This window comes from Colius striatus, chromosome 2, assembly GCF_028858725.1.
Source record: "Colius striatus isolate bColStr4 chromosome 2, bColStr4.1.hap1, whole genome shotgun sequence".
Classification (NCBI taxonomy): Eukaryota; Metazoa; Chordata; class Aves; order Coliiformes; family Coliidae; genus Colius; species Colius striatus.
The window spans coordinates 8,952,725-8,966,307 of record NC_084760.1 but is presented as its reverse complement, the minus strand read 5'-3'; the positions used below and the strand labels follow the sequence as shown (position 1 = coordinate 8,966,307).

At 40.8% G+C, this 13,583-nt stretch overlaps 1 protein-coding gene across 4 annotated transcripts in view; it reads right to left on the bottom strand.

The window, feature by feature from the left end:
* Positions 1-13,583, bottom strand: part of RNGTT (RNA guanylyltransferase and 5'-phosphatase) — a 195,589-nt gene that overhangs the window by 166,966 nt on the left and 15,040 nt on the right. For all 4 annotated transcript variants that reach the window (XM_061989754.1, XM_061989755.1, XM_061989756.1 and 1 more), the window contains exons 6-8: positions 9,126-9,375; positions 1,837-1,946; positions 949-1,050 (exon numbers count right to left, since the gene is read on the bottom strand). In XM_061989754.1, the coding sequence (XP_061845738.1) occupies positions 949-1,050; positions 1,837-1,946; positions 9,126-9,375 (462 nt within the window). The remainder of the gene's footprint in view (positions 1-948; positions 1,051-1,836; positions 1,947-9,125; positions 9,376-13,583) is intronic.

Genomic DNA, 13,583 nt, shown 5'->3' with positions numbered 1-13,583 from the left:
AATAGCAACACATCAATCCAATCAGATCATGGTCTGTTATTAAACAACAGCCACCTCTATAAGGAAAGTAAGAGAACTGGTGAGGGAGGATGACACTGCTGACTCTTGGGCTGACCAGAACTACAAGTTTGACTAAAGGGCCACAAAATCAGTTTAAAAAAGAAAATTATGAAATTACTAACACAAGCCAGCTTCTGAAGGATCAACTAGAAGTCTTCATCTAGCTTTTATAAACAAATACTTTGTCTTACTAAATTCTTGCTGTTATCGAAGATTATTCTAAAACCTTGGTGGCAAGTCTTGACTGACAGACATGTAAGGGTTAGGAAGAAGAATAAATGATGAAAGACTGAGGGAGCTGGGGCTCTTCAGCTTGGAGGAGACTGAGGGTGACCTCATTCATGTTTACAGATAAAAGGTGTGTGTCAGGAGGATGGAGCCAGGCTGTTCTCAGTGATGGCCAATGATAGGACAAGGGGCAATGGGTATAAGCTGGAACACAAGAGGTTCCAAAGAAACATAAGGAAAAACTTCTTCTCTGTTCAGGTGAGGGAGCACTGGAAAGGGCTGCCCAGATGGGTTATGGAGTCTCCTTCTCTGGAAACATTCCAAACCCCATCTGGACAAGTTCCTGTGTGACCTACTCTAGGTGGTCCTGTTCTGGCAGGGGGGTTGAACTGGATGATCTTTCAAGGTCCCTTCCAATTCTTAAGATTCTGTGAATAAAAGTACATACGTTTAACAATCAGTCTGCAGAAGAGCTGCTAAAAAGAAACTTGGCCACATACTTCAGCAAATGCTGGGTACCAAGACAGCAAAAAAAATGAAATCTCTTTTGTTGTTAGAATCTGTTTTGTTCTTTGTGCAAGCAAATTCATATTCCTGAGGAAATACAAACCATCTACCCGATTTACTGAGTGTTTCTTTTTCATTTGAAACAGAACTTACCGAGTGCCATCTGCTTTCCAGCTCACTTTGTATGGCTTCTGCTCCAAAAATTTAATATTTTGCTTGTCCATGGAAACAGGCTGTGCCCCAGGGAACCCAGACCTAAGAAAAAAGAACTATGTTTATTAATGTTCTGCCAGAGTCACACAAGGCAATGTATTATTTACATTAGACTGAAGTCACACCCTGTAACAGACTTGCTGTTCTAACTTTGAGTTAGAACATCTTCTCCAATAAGGTATCTTGCAAGAGAAATCAAATGTCCAAAGAACAAGGGTATTTGTTTATAGCAAAAGACTAAGGTATGTGAACTTCAAAGTTTTAACTTGAGGAAGAGATGTTTGAAATCAAAATTACAAGCACTGCAACAAACATAAGCATCAGCAACTGAGGAAGCACTGTGAGTGACTCCCTGGATCATCAGCTTTGGAAAGGAGGAGCTGAGAATCTGAGACATTAAAATCAACATTCTCACTCACATTGGACACAAATCCAAGTCAGCTACAAAAACAAGTCTTCCATCTCAAAAGTGAAATGTAATAGCAGTTGTATAAGTAAGTCTAATGCTTAAGCAAACACTACATTTTACACAAATACCTGGACTAGACTACCTCAGAAATTTGTACACCAACAATTCATCTGAAAACATTTTATTATCTCAATGGAAAAGCAGTTCTAGAATCTTGTTTTGTAATACCAATAGCTGATCTGTTTCATAGTACAATGTTTCACTGCTCAGTATTTTTGAGGCTTGCTTTGTTTTTTAAACAAACCACCCAAATATAGTCACCTTTCTTCATTTTTACAAGTTGTTTCCTTCTGCAAAACTAAAAACACAACACATATTTCTAGACAGTATAAATAAATAAGTTGTAAATATTCTCATACCCTTCCCATCCACAGAACTGCTGACATTTTTGCTGTATTCCTCCTAACTTTGGTTGCGTTGTCACCTGGGTCACACATTTAACTGTTATTCCTTCCAAGAAAATTGCACCCTAAATAAAATAAACATAAAGAAAGAAAGAAATTGCACTCATAAAAGCAGATCTGAACATGTTAATTCAAGAATAAGTCTGTTTTTACAACTTGACCCTCACAAGCAAGACTAGCTGGAATATTACTTAACGATTTGCCCTCAAATATCAGGACACATCAGCTGAGTTTTGCCAGTAAACTCATTGGTGAGGCATATTATAAACTGAGGAACTGAAATGAGTTGTTCAGGGAAAAACAAATATATAAATCATTATTTTTCAATTATTAAAAGGAGGTAAATGGTAAGGGATAGGCACTGTCTAGCTGGTACTCTCAAGAAAGTTGCCACAACAAGCTGCAGGATCAGTCTGACATCATTTTTCACTTGTAACCAAAATGCTTTTATTTGAAAAGTATAAAGTATCTGACAGTAAACTGGTGACATATGGAATCTGTGCGGATAAAATTAATCATCCTTACTACACAAAATATTACATAATAATAAGGTAGTGTAAGACATCTATTTATGGATGAGAATCTGAATCCAAACAGTACTGTCAGCCTGGAGCAAATCACTGTACATTAAAGGTCACAAAACTCTGGCAGAAGCCTTTGTGTAACCACTTTTAAGTGTAAAAAAAAGTAAAACCTCACAACAAGTAAGCTGGAAGCTAAGGATAAAATTGACCTACTGAATGTTAAATTAAAAAAATTAATATGTAAATTAAAAATTGTGGCTTGGATGAGTGGACAGTGAGGTGGATGGAGAGCTGGCTGAATGACAGAGCCCAGAGGGTGCTGATCAATGGCACAGAATCAAGTTCGAGGCCTGTGGTCAGTGGAGTTCCACAGTGTTCTGGGGCCAGTCTTGTACAACATCTCCATCAATCACCTGGATGAGGGGACAGAGTGTACCCTCAGCAAGTTCCCTGATGACACCAAACTGGGAGCACTGGCTGATTCCCCAGAGGCTGTGCTGCCATTCAGCAGCATCTTGACCGGCTTGAGAGTTGGGCAGAGAGGAACCTCATGAGGTTCAACAAGGACAAGTGCAGAGTCCTGCAGCTGGGAAGGAACAACCCCATGCACCAGAACAGGCTGGGGGTCAAACTGCTGAAGAGCAGCTCTGCAGAGAGAGACCTGGGAGTCCTGATTGATAATAAGCTAAATATGAGTCAGCAATGTGCCCTCATGGCCAAGAAGGCCAATGGCAGCCTGGGATGCATCAAGAAGAGTGTGGGCAGCAGGTCAAGAGAGGTTCTTCTCCCTCTCTACTCTGCCCTGCTGAGGCCTCATCTGGAGTCCTGTGTCCAGTTCTGGGCTCCTCAGCTCAAGAGGGACAGAGAACTGCCGGAAAGAGTCCAGCACAGGGCCACCAAGATGATCAGGGGACTGGAACATCTTTCATAGGAAGAAAGGCTGCAGGAACTGGGGCTGTTTAGTCTGGAGGAGACTGAGGAGAGATCCTATTAACATTTATAAATATTCTAAATGGTGGGTGTCAGGAGGTTGGGGCATCACTTTTTTCTGTTGTATCCAGTGGCAAAAACAACACCATAAATCAGTAATATTCTGTCTAATTAGTATCCTAAACTAGATCACCACAGGATGAGTCAGCACTACTGTCAGCACAAGGCAAGTTGAAGGCACACAAGGAGTGCAAGGAAAGCAGTTTTCGGCACAGCTTGCATTTAGTTAAGATTGGTTCAGTCGCATCACCCAATCATATTCCAAGAACAGGACACCCTAAAGAAATGCAGTAGCTCATAACCTTAATCACCTTATGCTCCACAGACTTTCAGTATGGCACTTTCATTATTTATGTGGGCACCAGCAGTTGCAACAGCACACAGGTGGCAGCGTGCAGGAGGCAGACGGCTACACAAGCCTGGCCAGCACATTGTCTGAATTCTGAGTGGTTAAGAGCACCATGAAACGAAGGAAGATGGTTGTGCCTTGCTTCTCATAATAATGGCAGAGTGTGACAGCAGCATAACTGCTAAGATTAAAGGAAAAGGTTGGCAACAGGAAAGACTTTCCAAAACAAAAAAAACTTAAACACAAAACTGGTGCCTACTGTTTGAAAGTGTCTCTTGCAGATTATCTGCCTCAAGTATACTCACTAGCTAAGGCACAGCACTACAAAAACAAGATGAGCCACTTGGGCACCCATGCTGTGGTAACTCAGTGCTCCAGGTTTCATGAGGACATATCCTTAGATAAGGTGCCAAAACTGAGCCAGATCTATTCACTCGCTGCATTACTATTTAGCTAACAAGTCCTTGTGGAAACAGGACACTGGAGAACATGACACAAAGATGCTAGAGCACTCAGCTCAGCAAGAGCACCTCAGGTCCTCAATACTGCTACTAAGCCAAGAGCCATAAGCACAAATGGATCCAAGGTAACTGCAGGCACTTACTACCTACACTCTGCATCTAAACTCATCAAGCTCTCCTCACTTGCTACCATAACCCTTTACCCATCACATCAGCTAAAGAAGTGGCAACTGTGTGTTATCTTGTGCTGCTTCGGATCCCAAATGCTATCTGAAGACTGAGTGGTCAGGAACAGCCCCAAACACATACCTTGCTGACTCTAGTGGCTATCATCAGGCCTAGGTGACTGTCATCTACTGCTACTCAGACCAAACGCAAATATGCTCAGAGACTGCCTTGCACAAACACTCCAAAACATCTTAGGAACAGGGAGTCCACGTCTACTAAAAGAAAGGAAGGGAGAGCCAGGGAAGAAGAGTGTGTCAAGAAGTATGTTCTAAACAGTGTGGGCAGCAGGTCAACAGAGGTTCTGCTCCCCCTCTACTCTGCCCTAGTGAGGCCTCATCTGGAGTCCTGTGTCCAGTTCGGGGCTCCTCAGCTCAAGAGGGACAGGGAACTGCTGCAGAGAGTCCAGCTCAGGGCCACCAAGATGATCAAGGGACTGGAGCATCTTCCTTATGAGGAAAGACTGCAGGAACTAGGGCTGTTTAGTCTGGAGGAGACTGAGAGGGTTTCTCATTAACACAAGTATTTAAAAGGTGTGCATCAAGAGGAGAGGCAACACTTTTTTCTGTAATGTCTAGTGACAGGATAAGGCATAATGGACAAAAGCTGGAACATAAAAAGTTCCAATTAAACTTAAGGAAGAATTTCTTCCCTTTGAGGTGAGGGAGCCCTGGAACAGGCTGCCCAGGGAGGGTGTGGAGCCTCCTTCTCTGGAGGTCTTCAAAACCAACTTGAACACATTCCTGTGTGACTTCATCTAGGTGGACCTGCTTGAGCACAGAGTTGGACCAGACGATCTCTAAGAGGTCCCCTCCAACCCCTACCATTCTGTGATTCTGTGAGTTACATTGATCAGCTTATATTTACTACCTAGAAACACAGAACCAAATCACAAGAACTGCCTCTAGGCATGTACAAGCAAGACACCATGAAACCATACTGTCAGTCAGTAACAAAGGTGTTCAACTAATCAGTTGAGTTTGGTGATGCAACAGGCTCCACAGAATTGGGAGAAGCAGGAAATACTGTATCTTTTCATGCTGATTTTTTTCTTGGCTTTTCTTTGCTTGTCTTGCTCTCACAGATGAAATCAGAGAACATGGGGTAGTGTCACATATAAAAGAGAAGTGCAATTTGCTTCAAAATCAGGTGCAGAAGAATTATTGTTTCACTAACAAAATCGAAGAAAATATTGAGAAGGATCTATGGGGTCTGATTAAGGTATGAGAGAATTAATTTACTTTGTGAATTTTGGTAACAGGGACACAGACTGTGAAGGCAGCTTAAGAATTTGGTAGTATTATTCATTTTAAGAATGATCTGGAAAAAACACTGTGCAATTCTAAAGGAAAATGATGCTGTCTTCAAGTATATAAAATGCTGCTGCAAAATTGGAAAATAATCTTCTCATCTCCATCAAGAGACTGATGGGCAGAACAATAAGTACAAGGGTTAAACTTTGGCAAAATAAAGGAGGTTAGGCAGAAAAAAAAAAAGTCACTAATACTTAGAATCAAGGTACTTTGACTGCTAAATAACAAATATTATCCTCACTAGCTATGTCAACCATGAAGATTAACAGTTTTCCTCTGTCTCACAGATGACTGCAAGCCACCTGCACTCAAAATCATGAAGAAAATTAAAAGCTAACATCTCTCCCAGACTGTCTGATATCTAACCATCCATTTTAGAAGCACTATGTTTTACAGTCTGTAAAGCCTGTGAAATAGATGGCTTACATGCTTACAAACTAGCATTCCTCAATAAACCAGTAAAAGATTCTTTTGACCTATGAAAAGTTTGAAGGGTCTGGCTCAGAAGTATAACTTTTGTTCTATTTGCAAAATCAAGGCTCTTTTTTTTCCCTGAAGATTTCTCCTAAGCAGAGATTCGAAGTTTCAGTTAATGATGTTGTTCTGATGCTACAGCCATGGCATGCACTGATAAAAATGTGTTTGGATTTCCTGTGTCGCATCTGAGATTCCAGCAAACAGATTTGCTGTTACCTGTCCACTTATACTTGGGTGATCATAGAATCATAGAATGGTAGGGGTTTGAAGGGAGCTTTAGAGATGACAAAGGAAATCGTCATGGCATTACGTTCTAGTGATTCTCACAGTTTCTGTAGTGTAGAAAAGAAAAGCTGCCAAGACTTTTTGACATCAAAATGTGAGTTTCAGTGAAAGATGTTGCCGTGAAGTTTCTCACATCCAAGATGGAATTTCTGAAATGGACAACACACCAGCTTCACTTTGCAGGTTAGCTGGGCAGTTGCTTCTGACTATTCATCATCCTAGCAAGATACCTGAGAGGTATCCCCTACTTTAAATTTTTCTTCTGTCTCCCACAAAGATTTATGTCAAACAGAAAACATTTCAGGACATCACTGTCACCACAGACAATATTTGATATTGTCTAACCCCTAGGTGTTTGGTGAAGGAGTCAGATTAGAAGGCTGAAAATATTTGTTGCAGGAAATCAATGTAACCCTGAAAATTTAGCCCTTTAGACAATAAAATAAGAAAATCTGAGCAAGAGGTTTTTACCTGATAATCACTTCCCCTGTAGATTGCATATTTACAAGGAATCACAAATAGATTGTATCCATCTCTACTGAATTAAGCAGTCCAATCTGCCAGACAAGAACCACAATAAAGAATCGTCCCTGCTCCTTCTTTTCATGCCAAAGAATGTTCCTCCAGAGCTGCAAAACTGAATTATATGAATATGCATATTAACTAGATGGCTTTTTCCTTCATAAATTCTCTAACTAATAATTAACTTTATTAATATGCATATTCATATCATTTAGATTCCAGCTTTCAAAAAAAACCTGTGGTGGCAGCTCAGAAAAAGCCTGAGGAGCCAGTATCATGATTCCTGTTAAACAGACCAGTTTAGTTTTATGCCTGATAAAAGGAGGCTGTCATTGGACCTCACCATCACACCTCATTCATTCATTCATGCATGAAAAGGCAAGTCAAAAAAAACCAAGTACTGAGGTTGCAGATCAAACAAATACTTTTGGGTATCCACGTTTCAGTGTAAGGCTAAAGGAGACAGTGGTCGTATCCCCGAATAGATTCTCACTATGGATTTTTACAGTGTGGGTAATTTTTTACTCCAGCTGATGGACTATTTTAAATTTTTCAAAGTTCACCTTATTTTGACTAGATTTTGTATTCTTTTCAGGCTAATTTCTTCCATGCTCTCTCTGTAAACAATGTTGAGCAGCTGCAAGAACAACAAAATGCATTTTTGCAGCAGATTTCATATGACAATTTTCCAGTGTTTGCAAACAAACCCACCTCAGCACATAAGTAAAATAACTCAGTATTATGGAAAAAGAGCTAAATCTATTTTTGCATTCAGCAACACTTTTCCCTACTTTATCTGCAAATCAGATTTTTTTTAAAGATATTTTGGATAGAACTGATCTATCTTCAAACGATATAAGTGCACTCCTTGTATTTCAGTGGTAGTTCCATGCTATGGTAACTACAGTAATTCATTTCATCAGAATTATGCAATTGTATGTCAAAATAACCACAGTAAGTGATCACAGAATCACAGAATGGCAGGGGTTGGAAGGGACCTTTGGAGATCATCTAGTCCAATCCCCTGCTCAACCAGGTCCACCTAGATAAAGTTGCACAGGAATGAATCCAGATGGGTTTTGAAGACCTTGAGAGAAGGAGCCTCCACACCCTCCCTGGGCAGCCTGAGCCAGGGCTCCCTCACCTCAACACTGATGTAGCTTTTCCTTATGTTTAAATGGAACTTTTTGTGTTCCACTTTCTTTCTATCAACCCCTGTCCTGTCACTGGACACAACAGAAAAAAAAGTGATGCCCCAACCTCCTGACACCCACCATTTACATATTTGTAAGTATTTATGAGAATAACGACCAGCAACATTTTTTATCATTATACAGTTAAATCAGCTCTGACCAAAACATAAATTCAGATCTGCCTTGGGGTATTTAAGCTCATATTGCTTTTTGCTAATCCAATTCTCAAATCACCAAAATTTAGCAAAAGAAAGAATATTTAGCAAAATCTCAGAATCACAGAGTGTTAAGGGGTTGGAGGGGACCTTTAGAGATCATCTATTCCAATCCCTCTGCCAAAGCTGGCCCACTTAGATCAGGTCACAGAGGAACATGTCCAGGGAAGTTCTTAAGATCCCCAGAGAAGGAGCCTCCACACCCTCCCTGGGCAGCCTGTGCCAGGGCTCCCTCACCTCAACACTGAAGTAGTTTTTCCTTATGTTTAAATGGAACTTTTTGTGTTCCAGCTTCCTCCCATTACCGAATCTCAATCATGATGCTAAAAATAAGTAAGTAAAAAGTGTTTACACAAACCCTCCCATAACACTTCACCTCTAAAGACAGAGTAAAAGGCACTTTGCTATTCCACTCAAACTTTAAGAAAAAAATCAAAATGCTGTATTAGAAAAACTTTAACTCATTTTTACAATTAGAATCGTTGAGGTGTTGAATGTTAAAGTTCACATAGAGAACATAAGAAAGCTTGCAATGGATCTCCCAGTTTTTCCTAGTTAGAGACAATACTACGAGCCCCCATTTGCAAGAGGGCTGACACTTGTATACATACATTATGTAGTAATTGATGACTATGAATTTATGACATTTAAGTTTAGTAAATAGAATATTAAGTTCTTAATCACAAATACCAGTCTTAGGCGTTCTTTTCTCCTCTTGCCAAAGGAAGAGCTTGACGATCCAGGTTCTGATTCTTGTCCTCCTGTTTTACCATTATCATCATCCTCCTCTTCATCATCATCGAAGCACCATTCTGGTAGCTCAGGTGGTGACGGCGCATCATCTTCGTCTCCATAACGACGGAATAACTCCTTCAAATAATCAGCTTTATAAATACCTGGTGGTCTAGCCTGAGCAAAAGTAGCCACAGCAGCCTCAATACTGTCAAATAAAAAATGGAAAATTACTCTCAATGCTTAATTTACATGTTTTAGTTATGTTACACCTTACCGAATGTAAGATTTAGTGGGACTGGGAGTTTAAAACAAATTCCAAGCTGGTAATTGCAAAAGTACTCAATATATATGAAACACCATGCTTAGATCAGCCTGGCAACAAGGTTCTGCATAATTATGTAGGCACTGCCTGTGTTCTGAAAGAGAACTGCAGCTTGCACTGCTTCATCTCCTTACTGTGGCTAATAGCAGTCTGCTGGTCACCTAGGTAAAAAACCTTCATTGATACGTAGGGAAGTATTTGAGGACACAGTGAAGTCAAAAAAGACCAAAGAAGAAGATGAACAGACTTAATGAAGAAAAATGCAAGTGCTAAAATTAAAATATGGTTACATTTTTCCCCCAAGTATTATCTTTCCCTTCATTTGAGGTTTTGCCATCACATTGCAGAATTGCATCCTCATGTTTTTAAATCACTTCTCTTTCCAAAAGTTTCTCATAAAAAACTGTATTCAGAGGCCTTGTACCATACAGCTACCACTTAATCTTTTAAGTGCTTTAATAGGCTAGAAACAGGATCACAAAAAAAAAGAGAAACAAAACTAACACTATGCATCTTTACTAGCCAATTGGAAAGTACTCCAAAATATCTAACAGCAAGCACAGCACAGGGGTTTATAGACTCTATAGAAATGTTTAAAATACTGGACATAATTCTGTCTTCAATTTATCATGGCTGCACGGAACAGTAATGCCCCATGGATCAACATTTAGAAGTCTTGCTAAATAAAAGAGAGGAGAAATCACAAAAAGCTATGCTCCTGATAGGCTGCTTGACAAAGACAAATATTAAGGCTACAAGACAGCACATACGACACATGAAAACAAAACAGTCTGTCACTGGAACATGGCAAACTAAAAAGCTAAAACAGAAAAAGGAAGAATTTAAATACAAAAGCCTTTTTTTTGGCTTGTCTGTACAGTATGGGAAGGAGCCTGAGAGCTTTATGAACCAAATTTCCCAGAACAAACAGAAATACATCCTAAGAACCAGCAAGTTTAGCTCTCTCAAAAGATTTCCCAGAGTAAGATTATCAGATGGTCAGCCATCAGATGTGAGAAATCACAGTTTAGGGAGCTCAGTTATTAAGAAGGAGGTCTCTTTCACATTCTCTTTTCTAAGATTCCTAATTTCTCCCTCACATGACATTTTGTTATTTTGGCATCTCAGATCATTTCACAGCTTCTGTAACCAATGACACTGAAAGGACAGAACGAACCAAAAAGAATGGGGTCTGAAAAACACTCAAATTTGTCTCTGGTGATATCAGAATAGATGGCAATAAAAGCCAAAAGACATAGCACAGAAACAGAGCTGAAAGAAGTTCTAGAAATACAGCAGTCTTGAAAAAATGAGTTGTGAAAAAGAGAATCAAGTAAAGTTTCTGAATACTAGCTGGAGAGCTTCCAGTCTTGATGACTTGTCTTTAACTATAAAATACATCTCACTATTCACAATACATCAGCAGCACTCCTATATCACATGCTTAGGAGTGAATATGGATGGATTTTTCTATCAGGAAAATCCTATTTCCTCCTTGACAAATAAAGTGCTTCACTTTAAAGAATGATACAGTAAATTGGATCTATCTTGATACAACACTTAGCATTCAGACCACCTGGAAAAGATTCATGCTTTCACTGTGGATATTTTTCCCTACCAGGTGATATCTGGCTATTCTACTGAAAAAAAAACTGACAGAGATCAACAAACTTGACACAATTAACTACCTCAACGAGAAAACAAATGAACCAAAAAAAAGACATGGCTGTTAAATTTTAAGGCTTTTCTGACAAAGGTTTAAAAATAAAAAGAGGCTGCAGAAAAGCAGGAGATTCAAATAGATTCAATTGCACTTCCATTTCAGAACAAAGGACCAATTCTAATTACTGCATGCTGCTTTTAAATGGCTAGATTAATAGCCAACAAATTTGCTAGTCCATAGGAACAACTAGAATCATACAATAAAGATAGATGAGTATAGAAAGTAGACAGAAATAAGATTCTGCCAAGATTCAGCCACCCACTACTAATGTTCTGTCTCCATTACTCCAATGTCTTTATTCCAAGTTTACTAATAGACAACAATGACCTAGTTCTTTGTGAGCATCTTGTGTATCTCACATACACATGCAAAACACCAAATAACTGTTGTAGTGGTTTTGTCTGGGCCAGGTTCTAGTAGTGGAGGAGCTATAGGGGTGGCTTCTTTAAACAAAGCTTCCAGAAGCTTCCCCTGTAGCTGACAGGGCTAATGCCAGTTAGTTCTAAGATGGACCCACAGCTGACCCAGGCCTGGCCAGTTAGTGACAGAGGTAACACCTTTGTGATTAACGTATTGGAGAAGGGGAAGAAGTTGCTGGGCAGTTGCTAAACTGCAGCAGCAACAGGGAGGGAGAATGTGAGAACATCTCTGCAGACACCGAGGCCAGTGGAGAAGGAGGGGGAGGAGGGAGCTTAGGCCCTGGAAGAAAGACTCCCCTGTGCCCTGTGGTGAGGACCATGGTGAGGCAGCTGTGCCCGTGCAGCCCATGGAGGCCACTGGGGAGCACAGACCCACTCACAGCCTGTGGAGGAGCCCACGCCGGAGCGGGTGGATGCCTGATGGAGGCTGTGACTCTCTGGGAAGCTCACTCTGGAGCAAGTTCCTGGCAGGACCTGGGAGTCTGTGGGAAGAGAGGAGCCCAGGCCAGAGCAGGTTTGCTGTCAGGACTTGTGACCCTGTGATGGACTCAGGCTGGAGCAGTCCAAACCTGAGGGACTGTTCTCCCGGTGGCTGACACAAGTTAGGGCAGGGTGTGAGGAGCTGCCCCATGGCAGGCCGCAGGCTGGAGCAGTTCATGAGGAGCTGCAGCCCATGGGAAGGAGCCACGCTGGAGAAGTTGGTGAGGGACTGTCTCCCATAGGAGAGACCCCACAGTGTAGCAGTGGGAGTGTGAGGAGGCCTCTCCCTGAGCAGCAGCAGCGGCAAAGTCCATCTGTAATGAACTCACCACAACCCCCATCCCTTGCACTGCTTGAGGGAGAGGAGGGAGAGTCCTGGGAAGAGGAGGGGTGGGGGGAGGTGTTTTAAGATTCGGTTTTATTTCTCATCTCTCTGACAGTTCATTAATTACTCAGACCCTTTTCTTCCCAAGCTGAGTCTGTTTTGCCCGTGACACTAATTGCTGAGTGATCTCCCTGTCCTTATCTCGACTCACAAAACTCTCATTATATTTCTCTCTCCACTCACCAGTTTAGGAGGGCGAGTGACAGAATGACTTGGTGGGCACCTAGCAGCCAGCCAGGGCTAAACCACCACAACTGTATATGTCCATTCATAAGAAAATGCTGCAATAGTAGTAGAATTTTCTTCAATTAATAGACCATATAAGAAATATCATCAAAATGCTTAAGGGCTTTGTTAAGAACCATGCTTTCCACAGGACCACGTCAGTAAGGCAACAGTATTTCATGAATACTACCAAATATTTAAAAGGCACATCCACCACATGGTGCTGGCAAATTTTTTTATGGTAATGTTATTTGAACTTTTTCTAGAATATGGTTCTACTCTTTACAAAGGTACCAACATTTTTAAATCACAACAAAAACAGGTAACTGCATAGAAGCAGAGTCAGTCAAACAACAAGCTGGAAACAAGAACTTTGTCTCCCGCCTACCCTTCAGAAGCAAGTATGTCATTCTGCTCTTGCTCTAGCTAACCTCTTCTCTTCAGAACTCAAAAAAAAATCAAAAAAAACCCTACTTGCAAACCTACATTCAAAACATAAAAAAGATAAATAATCCTTCAGGCATCTATGAACTCTACATTCGTACTCCAACTGTGAGACATGTCACGGGGAAGAGAAACAATACAATATATACACACTTAAAAGCCCACACACAGCAGGTGCAGCTGATTTTTGACCTACAGGACCTGGAAAGCTTGACCTAACCCGGCAGCTTGACAGCCTAAGCTACCAAGGGATGTTATGAATAGAGATAATATAGGTTGTTTACTCAAGATTTGTAGGCAGTTCTAAAATAACAAACAGTGAATTCATTAGGATAGCTGTTAGGATGATGAGTGAAACATACTAAAGGCATGTTTGGTCATTTTCCACAAATCCCTAGGGATTAACACTCAAAGT